The sequence below is a fragment of the Pinus tabuliformis genome, chromosome 3_1, assembly GCF_031772625.1.
Source record: "Pinus tabuliformis cultivar Carrire ecotype Pingquan chromosome 3_1, CPIR1, whole genome shotgun sequence".
NCBI lineage: Eukaryota > Viridiplantae > Streptophyta > Pinopsida > Pinales > Pinaceae > Pinus > Pinus tabuliformis.
Window position 1 is genome coordinate 54,184,264 of NC_142301.1, and position 13,805 is coordinate 54,198,068.

A 13,805-nucleotide genomic window follows, 5' to 3' on the forward strand; every position below is an offset into this window, starting at 1 on the left:
ATTGGAATTATAACATTGAAAAAATGATAAATGGAGGTTGGAAAGCTTACTATGTGCTTGAATATATTTTATGTCGGAAAATATTTGAATTTGGAATAAAAAAAGCTCATATTTAACGCTCCCATCATTCCTATTATTTTATATGGATGTGAGGTTTGGGATTGCACTATATCCAAAGAGTCGTGGGGAAGATTGAACAATTCCAAAAGAAATTTATAACTTATAACCCCAAGATTAAAGAAAATACTCCATAACCTATCCTCCTAACTGAAGCAAGTATTTCCCCATTGAAAACATGGCTATGACTAGGTATCTTATGTATAAGCAGAAGTACATATACAACATCAATGTTAAGAGGTTTCCTAAACTTGCTTCTAACTATAGCCAAAACCCCCACCTTTGGCTCAAAGAATGTGGCATGAGGTTGCCTAGTATTAAGGAATAAATGAGGATATCATCTTGTAGAATTTGGATAATACTAATTACTTTCAAAGTTAAAGAGAAATTGTGGGGAAATAAAGAGCTCAAGGGAAAAAGGAAACTACAATATCATAAGGAGGGGATCAACCCCAATCTTCAAAACCAAAATTATCTCTCTATCTTCACTAGTGTTAAGAACAAAATGAACATTATCAAGATTAGAAATAGTTCTCATGAGTTTCTTGAGGAATTGGGTGTCACTCAATTCCCAAAACCAGTTGAGATAAAAAAAAAATAGTCACATATTCAATCCAAAAAGAATTAAGATGAAAAATATTTTCTCTTAAATTATCCATATTATACTCACATTAGATATATAAATATATAATTATAAATTCTTTATCTTCATTATATATAAATATAAATTCTTCATCATTTTCTTCATTATATATATATATATATATAATATTCATAAATGTTAAATAATTAATGATAAGATGTATTTTCTTGGTTTTATATATATAATATTTATAAATATTAACAAATTAATGATAAGATGTATTCTTACCATTATTGGAAAAAAAAGGATGTATTCCTACTGCATTCTTGGTATCTTTGATGCAAAAGTTATTTATTTATAAATGAATATAGAGGCTTTTTTTTATTCATTTGAGATGTCGTTTGATTTATTTTTTTAATTATATTCGTAATTTTAAACATTTATTAAATTAAATTCGTTATCTATTTTTCTTTTTTATTTTGTGTACGGTGGAGAGTCCTTTTGTCTGGCGAATCAAACTCGGTCTCCCACGGGCAGCCGGAGTCAGATTCCGGGTGCTTCCAACTTCCAGGTCATGGCGGCCGCTGCGGATTCCTTGACGACAATCGTTCCAATTCGTTGACGCCCTCCAATTCAAATTGGAAGGCCCCACAACTGTGTTTGAAAACACATTTCCAACGGTTCCCGCTAACAACTATGTTTGAAACTACTTCGCGCATTCCCACTAGGTCGTGCCTGCCTCACAATTAACCCCCATTCCATCCTATTTAATCCCGGGTCCTCACCACCTTACTTCCCTTCTATCCATTTCAATTTTTCTTAGCGAGATCTGAAAGCTTGCTTCCTCTAGAGTTGTGGGTTGTCGAGATGATGGACTTCATTTTCTACCTGGACACTCAGTCCCTGCGAGAAATAATGAGAAGCATAATTATAGCTTTAGGCTGGACCTATATTGCGCTGTGGTCGTTGGATCAGCATGCCCGGTAAAATTCTTTCCCCCTTTTCTCCTGACGCTTTCTTGTCATGAATATCATTTGAATTTATATATGTCGTTTTAGATGTAATGTATCGTTCTCATTTTCAGAGATTTAGAATGTAAGGACGGATGGTTTAAACCAGAAATGGAAACTGGATCGTCCACGGCCCGAAGTGTAGGTCAAACACTTTTCAATATTTACAAGCTTTGTCGATTTGCTGTGGACACAGGGTAAGTTTAAGCCATACTCAGAATACCCAGCTATAGGACGGATTTAGAAAGGGCGTTCTAAAACCCTTTAACGTTTTTCATTATTTTGAGGATATTTTATGATAATTTATGTAGATGGTGTATTTTTGTTGTTTAAAATATGTGGTTAAATATATAAATGGATTCAATTTCTTTAAAAAAAAATTAAAACATTATGCAGAACACTAAAATTGCAAATTTAATGAATATATCAGTTTTGAAATCAGATTTTTTAAGCATAAACAAGGGTACCAAACAGAGGTGTCTTCTTACTGTAAACATTACATGCTCACTTATGTCTTCTGTAACGGACTGTGGACAACCTCGTCTCTGTCCGCGCAGTAACACTTCAAAAAATCGAATATTAAGATTGCAGATATTCACAGTGCTAATTAACGGCAATCTCCATAGAGTTTGATTAAAAAAGACCGAGTTGTGGAGTTGCTACACCTGTACTTTGTGGACCTGTGCCCAGGGAGAGCTACCGATGTTTTCCTTTACCTAATATGTCCAGGAACCCACAATCACCAGCCCTGATGAATCCATGTAATAAGAATTGGTGTACAAATCGTGTGGTTGGCTAGTTGTAAGACCTCTCCATGAATACCGATTTCAAGATACTCACCTGTAATCTTCTTTGTTTTCATAGAAATGCGGGTTAGCACTTTCTTCATTATTCAACCTAAATCTGCAATTAGGTTGAATAAAGGTTAGAAACTATCTGTGAATGTTGATAGGCATAGTGAATGGTATCAGAATCATGAACAGCTAATAATGGTATAAGAATAATGAATGAATGGTATGGTATATTTATTAAAACCTAACGTTTCATATTTCATAAGAACAATGAGGAGAGTAGAGAGGCATGCCACTTTTCACTAATATAAAAATATTCACCTGTAATCTTCTTTGTTTTCATAGAAATGTGAGTTAGCACTTTCTTCATTATTCAACCTAAATCTGTAATTAGGATAAAGGTTAGAAACTATCTGTGAATGTCGATAGGCATAGTGAATGGTATCAGAATCATGAACAGCTAATAATGGTATAAGAATAATGAATGAATGGTATGGTATAATAATTATTAAAAGCCAATGTTTCATATTTCATAAGAGCAATGAGGAGAGTATTTCATAAGAGCAATGAGGAGAGTAGAGAGGCATGCCACTTTTCACTAATATAAAGATATTCACCCGTAATCTTCTTTGTTTTCATAGAAATGCCGGTTAGCACTTTCTTCATTATTCAACCTAAATCTGTAATTAGGATAAAGGTTAGAAACTATCTGTGGATGTCGACAGGGATAGTAAACGGTATCAGAATCATGAACAGCTAATAATGGTATAGGAATAATGAGTGAATGTTATGGTATAATATTTATTAACAGCCAACGTTTCATATTTCATAAGACCAATGAGGAGAGTGAGAAGCACTCCACTTTTCACTAATATAAAGATATTCACCTGTAATCTTCTTTGTTTCACAGAAATGCGGGTTAGCACTTTCTTCACTATTCAACCTTAATCTGTAATTAGGATAAAGGTGAGAAACTATCTGTGAATGTGGATAGGCATAGTGAATGGTATCAGAATCATGAACAGCTAATAATGGTATAAGAATAATGAATGAATGGTATGGTATAATAATTATTAAAAGCCAACGTTTCATATTTCATAGGAACAATGAGGAGAGTAGAGAGGGATGCTATTTTTCACTAATATAATATACAAAATTAGTCAAATGTTAAAATATAATTATAGATTTAAAAATTAAAGTTATTATTAAAAGTGTCATTTGTTGATGGAAAGGAGATATGAGAATAAGTTAACATCTTGTATTTTGGATGCTAAGATTAAAAGAAAGATTAATGTGCAAACTTCTACTAAGGAGAGGAGAGGAAAGGAGAGGAAAGGATAGGATAAGATAAGATAGTTATGTAATCATTATTTTAGTTGAATTTTATTTTTGGATTTAAAATATTTAGTGAAAACAATTCGCTGTAATTTTAATTTAAAAGGTTAACAATTAAGTTACAATAGTTTTCTTATTGTTTTAAGAAAATTTCAATTTAAAAGTTTAGGCAGATGGATATTATAACAAATATTTTGAAATTGTGCCATTTTTATATTCAATTCTTTTAATATTACAAAGATGACAAACTCTTTTGGTATACAATATTTTTGGAATTGTGGAATGTCTTCTTTTGACATACAAATGTTTTAAGAATTCTCAAGCACTTTTTTCCATGTAAAGCTTATGAGAATTTGTTCTTATTTTAACGATGTTATTTTTTTTTCTTTAAACTAGTCAAAAAAGAATATTTTTTAATGTTTTTATTTGGGTTGATATCTTAATTTTGTTTAATCTTTTAATTATTTCTTACAAGATAATTGCTTCTTGAATTTATATATAGCAATATTTTTTATAATATCATTATTCTATAGAATGGCAGCTTCCATTTATTCCTCAATTATTTAACCAAGATTTGGCATCTTTATCTCAACACTAGTTAAGTCAAAAATGGTTTTGTGTTAGACAACAAACACCCAAATAGTTTGGAAAAGGAAAGAAAAGTAACTACACCCTTGAGAATTATATAAAAGAATATAGGATCTCTTTTATATATAGATAGATAGATAGATAAATTACATTTATAATTAAAGAGTTTATGAGACAAAACCCAACACTTGATTATTTATATATTTTGTACATGAAAAACTTATCTTCCCATTTCACCCCTTCTACTCATAGGTTTTTCCACTTTATGAGTAACTTAATAATTACTTGATTTTATAATGGCCTCATCCATGCTTTAAGAATTATTTTCAATTCTAGTATCATTTGTCTTTCTTCATTAATATATGGTAAAAATGTTTGGACTAGGATCTTGTCACTGATTATCTTCTTTAAGCAAGAAATCTGTAATACTAGATGTACATGTGAAGATGGAAGAAACCCCAATTTGTGAACCATAGTTCCATTTTTCTGCAACACCTTACGAGGACCATATTACTTAGGCGATAATTTATTGTTTTTCTTTTATTTCTTGAGGGGCATCTATTTATATTATTCTAGCTTCAAAAGTACTCAATTCCCTGCTTCAAATTTCCTTTCACTACTATATTGATATACTTTTTGTTTCATCCTATTTTGTGTTGTAACTAAGTTGTCATTCAGTGGATTAAGAACATGTTGTTGGTGCTCTATGCAATCCTCCAATTCTTGAACTTTTTCTTTCCCCCTCAAGGGTGAAGTGAATGAGAATAGATTATATCCACAAAGTACCATAAATGGGGACATTTTTCATTAAGTATGGAATGACATGTTGTACCACCATTTTTCCAAGGGAAACCTCTTGACTCATTTTATATGTTTATCAGTTTCAAAGCAAAACATACTTGTTTCTACATGTTTATTCACAGTATCAATTTTCCCATGAGATTGAGGATGGTAAGAGGCATCGAAATCCAGTTGAGTACATCTTACCCACACAAATGTAGGTAACTCCATAGGAGAAATTTGTTCTTCTTCTTTGGACAGACAACCATCTAGCACCCCTACATTTCTCAATATATGTTGATATGTCATATTCTTCTATCATTTGCACTGGTCAAACACCACTCACCATCCAACATTCCTCTTGAAGGTGGGTCATCATTCGGCGGTACTTTAACCATTTTGCAATCATGTTCTTTTACTTAATGTTTTGGGAATTTCTAACATGGATTAATGGTGATCTGGATGATTGACCAATTTTAACTGAAATATTATTCTTTCACCTTACTAGGGATGTTAGTTTTTTACCCTAGTCGAGTGAGACCTCATTTGAGGCCTTAGGGTTTTATGAGGGGCATTACTTGGGAAACCTTGATTGAAGTAGTGTGTCCATATTGATCCCATACTTACCACTTTCTATCATTCCCTAGATTTCATATCCATTCTTCATGCTTGTTTTCATTGGTTCATTGGGATTTGCACCCCCATATCCTCATCCTTGAAATTGGCCTAGAAAAACTACCTTAGAGGTTGTTGCATATGAAAGAATGGAAAAAACATAATATGGCCACAATAAAAGAAAATGAAAAATATGGATGGTATATTGATTAGTGCATGGGAAAAACCCTAGCATGAGCTATACCCCTCTCATTAACCATCACCCGGGACATGAGCACTTAATGCTCCATCACATAATGAAGGAACCCTTTAACATCCAAGCCCTAATGAGCGAGAATCTACCACATCATTAAGGGGTAAATAATTAAAAAGCAAGCTTGGACACCAAAGTTATGCTCCTTATCAAAGAATTATTAAAAATAAGGACCCCATGAGGGTGGAAAAAGCGGGTTGAGGAAAGGGGTAACTCATGGCTCCATCATTCCTCCCTCCTTAGATCTATAAAAGCATGATGATAAACCTCCACATCTAGTCCCATGACCATGGCACCTCACCTTAAAGTTTTTCCTATATATTGCTATTAGTATGGCATGCACCTATGGATTAAATGGTTGACCTCGGACATGTTGCATCCCCTTAGGGGTTGAAAACACTTAGTAGGGTTGAACATCTATCCATCCCTAATATAAGTAGGGAACCCTTTTACTGGACTTGTTCTAGTTAAATATTTGAAGGTGATCTTTGTTTGAAGTGTTATTATGCCCTTAACAAATAACTATGCTACATTATGATGCATATATGGTCGTTGCCCCTAATTATTGGTGAATTTCACTTAACTTTGAGATGGTTTTCTCATGTGGTCCTTCACATAGTAGTAGATGCATTTGAGTGCATATTATATGTCTATGCTACACATCATGTCCAAATCATTTTTCACTTCCATGGAGAAATGATGACCTTGCAGATGCACCATTTCCCCTCTAGGGCATAGAATTGGGAACTTTCATGACTCCAATAAATGATTGAAACCTTAGAGCACCACCAAATGTTGAAACATTAATATCCTCTTGCTTGGTGTCGTATCCAATGTACCCAGCATGCCCCAAGGTTGGCCTTGACACCACTTGATGGGCATTACTTGAGTATGAGTTTAGACAACAATTGTCATCCCTAGAATCACAAGGAAGGGCTTTTACTTTCAATTGGAGCCCTAAGGCTAGAGAGAGGATACCATGTCACCTATCTAGCCCTTTAGAGGGTGACATAGAGCACCCAAAGCATGGTTTTGATACTTGGAGGCATTTTGGGGAATTTCTTGATAGCTTACCCTTACAGATTGGAGTCGATTATGATGATGGGACATCTTGCTAGCCCATCCATGCAATTTCATACCATTTATGACCCAAAAATGGAATTTTTCATGTTTATGGAGGATGTTGAGCCACACTTGTGGGATTTTATGGCATTATTATGTTGTTTTGAGCTTTGAAATTGGCTTGTAACCCCTTGTCTTGGAAAACTCCCAAAATTTAACTTGCGTATGGGCTATAGGTTAATATTTTGTTGTGAATAAAGGTAATGGGCCTCATATAAATAGAGGGTCCCTTCATTATTTTTATTTATTATCACACTATAGAATTTAGCCCCTCTTCTGGGGCACGCCTTAGCCTTTATCTAATTCGCTACTTGTGGAGATGACTTTTTTTGGAGTTTTTATTTTGCATTGGAGATGTTTTTTTTGGATTGAAATAAGGTATTTTCATTGAAAAAATTATAAGTTAATTGTTGATTTTTATTTTTATGAATGTAAATAAATTTATGCTAAAGTCTTTCTATAGTCCATGACTAAAGCATATTTTTGTGGGAAATATTAGTTATATTTTGCATGGTAAATATTTCTTCCTTGAAATCCATAAGAGAAATCCTAGTGTGTGTCTCCTATTTAATTTCTCTCCTCACAAAAAAGATAGTTAGTGCTTCAGAAACTGGAAAACATATCCCCCAACTACTCCAATCATTAGTCATTTATCTTTAATAAATTTTCCCTAAAACTCCATCATCCAAGTAGAATTAGGTACTATTATATTTTGTGTTAGTCAAAATCCTCCAAAATTTAAATATTTTACTTTTTTCTATTTTTCCTAGGCTTCTTAAGGCAAGCTGCTAGTGTTCTCACAAGGATGAATTTCTCCTAAGGCATTGTGGATACACGTTGGTGTATTAAAAACCTAAGATCTCATTTTTCCTTTTTTCACGCAAAATATTTTATTATGATGAATCTTCACCTAATAAGGTTGATTTCATCCTCCCCTATTCAATTTTATTCCCTAAAAACCCTAACCCTAGCCTAGCTCTAACTTGGAACCTATTTTGAGGGTTTTGTTCTATTTCTTTTTTGATCCAATTTTCTATCAAATCCTTTCCTTGAGTTCTATATTTCTAGCCATTCCCTTATTATGCATATCAAGAAACCCTAGTTTGTAAGAGTCTTCATCTATCCTAGGTGTATGATACATTGTCCCTTCAAAAAAGAAGAACATAGCCTTCTCCAATATATAGTACCCTCATCTAGACTAATTTTCATCACCTTGAACCTTGTATTTAGAGTATACTTATAAGTGAATATTCACTAAAGAGAGGGATGGAGATTGTTGAGGTGATAATGGCATTATCTCCTCATTATTGTTACAAGGTCTATCCCTCATCTTGTGAAACCTATCACAATGTTGGATTTTAACTCTCACCTCATTGGGAATTGATCAAGTGGATTAACCACCACTACAGGATCCACCCTGAGACCACTCAAAGAAATTAACGAAAATGGTTCGGAAGTTTACTAATTCCTGCAGGTTTTGGTGTAACGGAAAACCTAACATGGTACCAAAACCTTAGCCAGGTTCGATTCCCCAATTTGCGTTTCAGGGGGGGTGTTGGATTTTCGCACTCACCTCGTTGAGAATCGATCACGTGGAATAACCACCACTCTGGGATCCACCCTATGACCACTCAAAAAAGGTAATGATAATGGTTTAGAAGTTTACTAATGCTTGCGGGTTTTGGTGTAACAGAAAACCTAACACACAAGGTTTTCTATATTTTCCGACAAAAATACCCAAACAAGAAAATAATTTAGTCCAAAGAAGTACCAATGAAACTAGATCTATATCACTTACAATAATATTGCAGACTCCATGTAGCTTCTAAACTATTTCCATGAATTTTGTAGCTTAGACTATACTTCCTTTAAAAGGATGAGAAAAAGACAATATATATATATATATATATATATATATATATATATAGATATATATATATATATATATATGTTTTGTGAATCAATCTACCACTATGATGATAGAATTCTTTTCTTCAAACTTTGGTACATCCATATAAAATCCATGGATACATTTTCCCAATGTTGAATTGGTATGTCTAATGGTTGTAGGAGATATGGGTGCTTGATTGTCTCTCCCTTATTATGTTGGTATACCACACATCCAACCATAGAATTTTAAACATGAGTTTTAATACTTTCCTAGAAAAAATATGTCTTGATCTTATGCTATGTTTCAAGAACCTTGAATGACCACTTATAGGAGAAGTGTGCAATTCAAAAAGGAAACTTTAATTTTTTTAAATTCTTACATAAATTAGGTGATTTTGATACCACAATGAAACAATATTCCACATAAATATATCCAATGCATTTGGTTCCTTTTATAATTGTTGAATAGCATTGCATGTCTTTTAATCTTGCTTTCACTCTATCATTAATTCTTCCACCCAACCAATTTTTTGGAATGGTAATACCACACAATAATATTGTTATGTCTTTTTATTTCCTTGAAAGTGCATATACAACCATGGTTTATTTTCCTTTTTTGTAGATAGTTTTGAATTCATAAAATAACATCTTTGGAACTTTTTTGGTTTCTCTTCTAAAGAAAATTGTTGTTCCAATGAGCATTTCAAGTTATCATGATTTTCTTTTACCCTAAAGTGTCTTCTTCTAGGGTTAAGACACCTCTTATTAACTTCGTGTAATATAGATAACATGTCCTTTTCATAAATGGATTTGAGTAAGTTATTTTCTTTAAATTAGTTGCTTTAAAATCAAAGGGTCCTCCCTACTTGCATTAAAAATGCACCAATTCCATGCATTGAGGCAACACGCTCCATAATAAATGTATCTGTGAAGTTAGGTGTAGCAAAGAGATGAATCGTACACATAGCCTCTTTAAGTTTTTCTGAAGGTTTAGTTGTTTCTTGAGTCCAAGAAAAACCTCCTTTTCTAATAACATTATTAGAGATGTTTCTATTTGACCATAGTTCCTAATAAAGTTGTAGTAATAGCATGTCAATCCTAAGAATTCTATAAGATTATTCAAGGTTTTTTAAATTGGTCTTTCCATAACAACTTTAATTTTTTCAAGGTCCACTTTGACACCTTTATGAGATAAAATATGACCAAATATTCTAGTTATTGAACCCCAAAGACACTTTTGGAATGATTTGCATATAGTTGTTTCTTTTCCTATAGTTGAAAGACCATGTCAACACATTGTACATGCTCTTCCCAAGATTTGTTGTACATTAATCAAGAAATAGTAATGCAAATTTTCTAAGGGAGGGATTGAAATTAGAATTAATCAATTTTTGAATTATTGAAGGTGCATTTGTAAGGCTACATGGCATCACTGAAAGCTTATCATGACCCACATCTGTTATAAAGCCTATTTTTTGGATGTCCTATTGTCTCATTATGATTTCATGATATCTATAATGAAGATCCAAGTTTGAGAAAAAAATTATCCTTGTAATTCATCTAATAATGCATCAGTGGCAAGAATAAGAAACCCAAATGGTCATTTTGTTGTGCTTTTTATAATCTAGACACATACACAATGAAACATCATGTATTTGAACTAGTATCACTAGTGAAGAGAAAACACTTTAGTTAGGTTGAATGATGCCAGCCTCTACCGTTTCTTGAACCTTAAGTTCAGTATCACTCATTTTTGCATATGGGTACCTATGATGCCTAATATTGAGTGGTACATTTCTCAGTTACAAATCAATAGCATGGTAATGATATTAAGTAGTTGGATGACCCTTAGGCATCCCTCCAAATACTTTGGAATTATTGTCATAGAGGTCCACTAGAGTAGAAATTCTAGATGTTTAAACATCTAGTGAGCACAATTGTGCAATTATACCACGGTGTCATTCTTTTAGTAATGCACTTTAAAGATTTTCCCTTGGATAATTTTGAGTTAATTTTCTTTTTTAAGGAAAATATCACAAAAATTTCTTGAAACTTAAGAGCCACTATTCTCAATGATTGTAACCATTAGATGCTTAATATAACATCAACACCATCAATTTGTGTTACAATCACGAGACTATCCAATAATACTCACCCATAGTGAGCTTAATACTATGGTATTTCCTTAAATAATTTATGGTACTTCCACTAGAATCATTAATTGAAACTCTGGCCCTAGATCTATAGAGCAATTGAGAAGTTTCACTAATTTCCAGTTAATTAAGTTATGGGTTACTACAAGAATTAATCATCACTATTATATTTTTTCATTTCAATATATCCCTCTATCATAGGATTCATATAATATTGATTCTAGCTAATGCATGGAAAAATATGGTTGTAGTAGTCTATTTAAGTTCTATATCCTCTGATCGTTTTGATTCTTAATATTATATCTCTTCACAATTTGTAGGATAATTTATTCTCACCACAATTTTGCCCCTTACCATATTTTCTATACCAATTGAACCATAATACATATTCCCTTATTTTATCCATTTGTTGAGGTGTTAACCTTATAGGTTGAATGATGTTAAGAGAGGGAACATGGTGCTCTCTATAAATGTTAATAACCACTTTTATAATATCCATATTTTTACTTTCAACATTCATAGCTACGCTAAAACGATGTTAAGGATTTAAGTTTGAAGAGATGAACCTCATGTTTCTCTCCTTTAAAGTGACCATAAAGATATCTAATAAATTATCATCTGGAATATTCTTTACCATTAGACTTAGTTTTTGGAATTGTTGAATGTGTTATGTAATTGGACATATTTAATAAAGATATATTTATTTACTAAATAATATGTTGCTCTTAATATTCACATAATCTGTTATCAATTCATCCATAAAATGTACCAAGAGATTATAAAATCCCATTTTTTTCACAAAATTGTTGGTACAAAACAAATTGATTAGGGTCTAAATGCAAGGATGAAAGGGTTTCCTTCTGTAAAGTGGGAACTTATTGTAGATAAAAGAGTTCCTCCATTTGGAATATCCATGTAGTATGATCTATGCCATCAAATTTTCTCATATCATTCTTTGGAATTAAGTAGGTCCTTGATATTGATTTGAACCCCCCATGATGTAGATCTAAGAGTGACGAGTAATTATTATTCTTGAACTCAATCATGATGTTCTTGAACTTGTTAAAATATTTCCAAAATATGACTAGGGTTCAACAAATTTTTTATCACCATTTCAAATATTTTACTGTATTCCAATATCAATTTTAGGGAACCTCTCTTATAGGGTACATGAGCATGGATGACATAGAAATTTGTGAAATTTCCATATTTCGGTGCATATTTTGTTCCATATTTTCCATATTTTGTTCCAATTATCTGTGTGTTTATCATATCATAACTTTTCATTTACCAATCACTCAAATTATTAAATTGATTCTATAATTTGGATAGTTCATTATATACCTCTTCACTTTCTTCATGAGTCATGGCTAAGTTATCTAGAGTTTTTAATTAGTGTAGTTTTTGTAACATAATTTGTCATGTAGAATAACAATAATATTTATCTATATTTATTATATTTACCACACCTTTTAAATCATCCAATACAATTATTTCAATCAAATATATGTCAATTGTAAGTTATGTACCTTTAAAATAATAATTAGACTTTCTTCCTAGCGTACCATTTTCCTAATGTATCTTTAATATTTCAATCCATATAAGTTTAAAATTTTGGCATATAGTACTATGATATGTGTTTTGTAAATGCCATATGTTTTACCAAAATTTGATGTGCCAAGTGAAAGTTATGGTAAATTTCCTAAAACTTGTTGGTTCTATGCCCTTTCTTAACAACAAACTTGTATGAAATTCCATGTATCTAATTTTTCTAATACAATTCTAAGATATATACATGACATACTATGGTCCATCCTATTTCTAATGAAACTTGTGGCACTCAATTTGGATATTTTTAGAGTTCAATATGAGTGTTTTACCTAAAAAAAAAATTTGAGACTAATTGTTGGACTACTAAAAAACCCTACTATCCATAGCTCATAAATTTCAATGTATAGACCATCAAAATTTTAAACTTTTACAACGTGATCTATGATGAGTTTCCTTAGGAAATTGAAATTTTTTCACTCTCATATGTCCCAAAAAAACATATAGTTGTTTTACCAATAACACATGTTTGAGACTAGTTTTAGGTATAATTTAAAACCTCAATTTCCATAAGCTATGACTCTAAAAGTATAATAAAACAAACCCTAAAGTGTTTATCACGTGTGCATTTCTATGTCTTCTCAAACTCCCAAAACGTTTTCTCTCTTAAAATTCTTACAAAAAAATGTTAGAGTGAAAATTTCAAGGTGACTCGTGTGAAGGAGAAAACACTACGATCATGCCCTAAATCCAAATGCTAAGTAAGAAGCACCTAAATAGACAAAATTAGAAAAAGAGGTAACTCCACATCTCTATACTTAGATAGAATAATGAATGATGTACCTCTTAAAGGGGGAAATATCGTTTTACAATAAATAAATAAAATGTATCTGATGAGATGATTTTGAAGCTAGCTCTCCTAGATATATATAGGAGACAAAGGGTAGAATTAGTAATAAGGGATTTATCCAACAACACTAACAATAAATAGAAACATTTAACTCAATGTCTAGGCCTTTA

At 32.1% G+C, this 13,805-nt stretch overlaps 1 protein-coding gene across 1 annotated transcript in view; it reads left to right on the plus strand.

Moving 5' to 3' along the window:
- The first annotated feature begins 1,615 nt into the window (after positions 1-1,615).
- Positions 1,616-13,805, plus strand: part of LOC149185737 (transcription factor TT8-like) — a 61,514-nt gene continuing 49,324 nt past the window's right edge. The window contains exons 1-2 of the mRNA XM_089409129.1: positions 1,616-1,683; positions 1,785-1,907. Of these exons, the coding sequence (XP_089265255.1) occupies positions 1,616-1,683; positions 1,785-1,907 (191 nt within the window). The remainder of the gene's footprint in view (positions 1,684-1,784; positions 1,908-13,805) is intronic.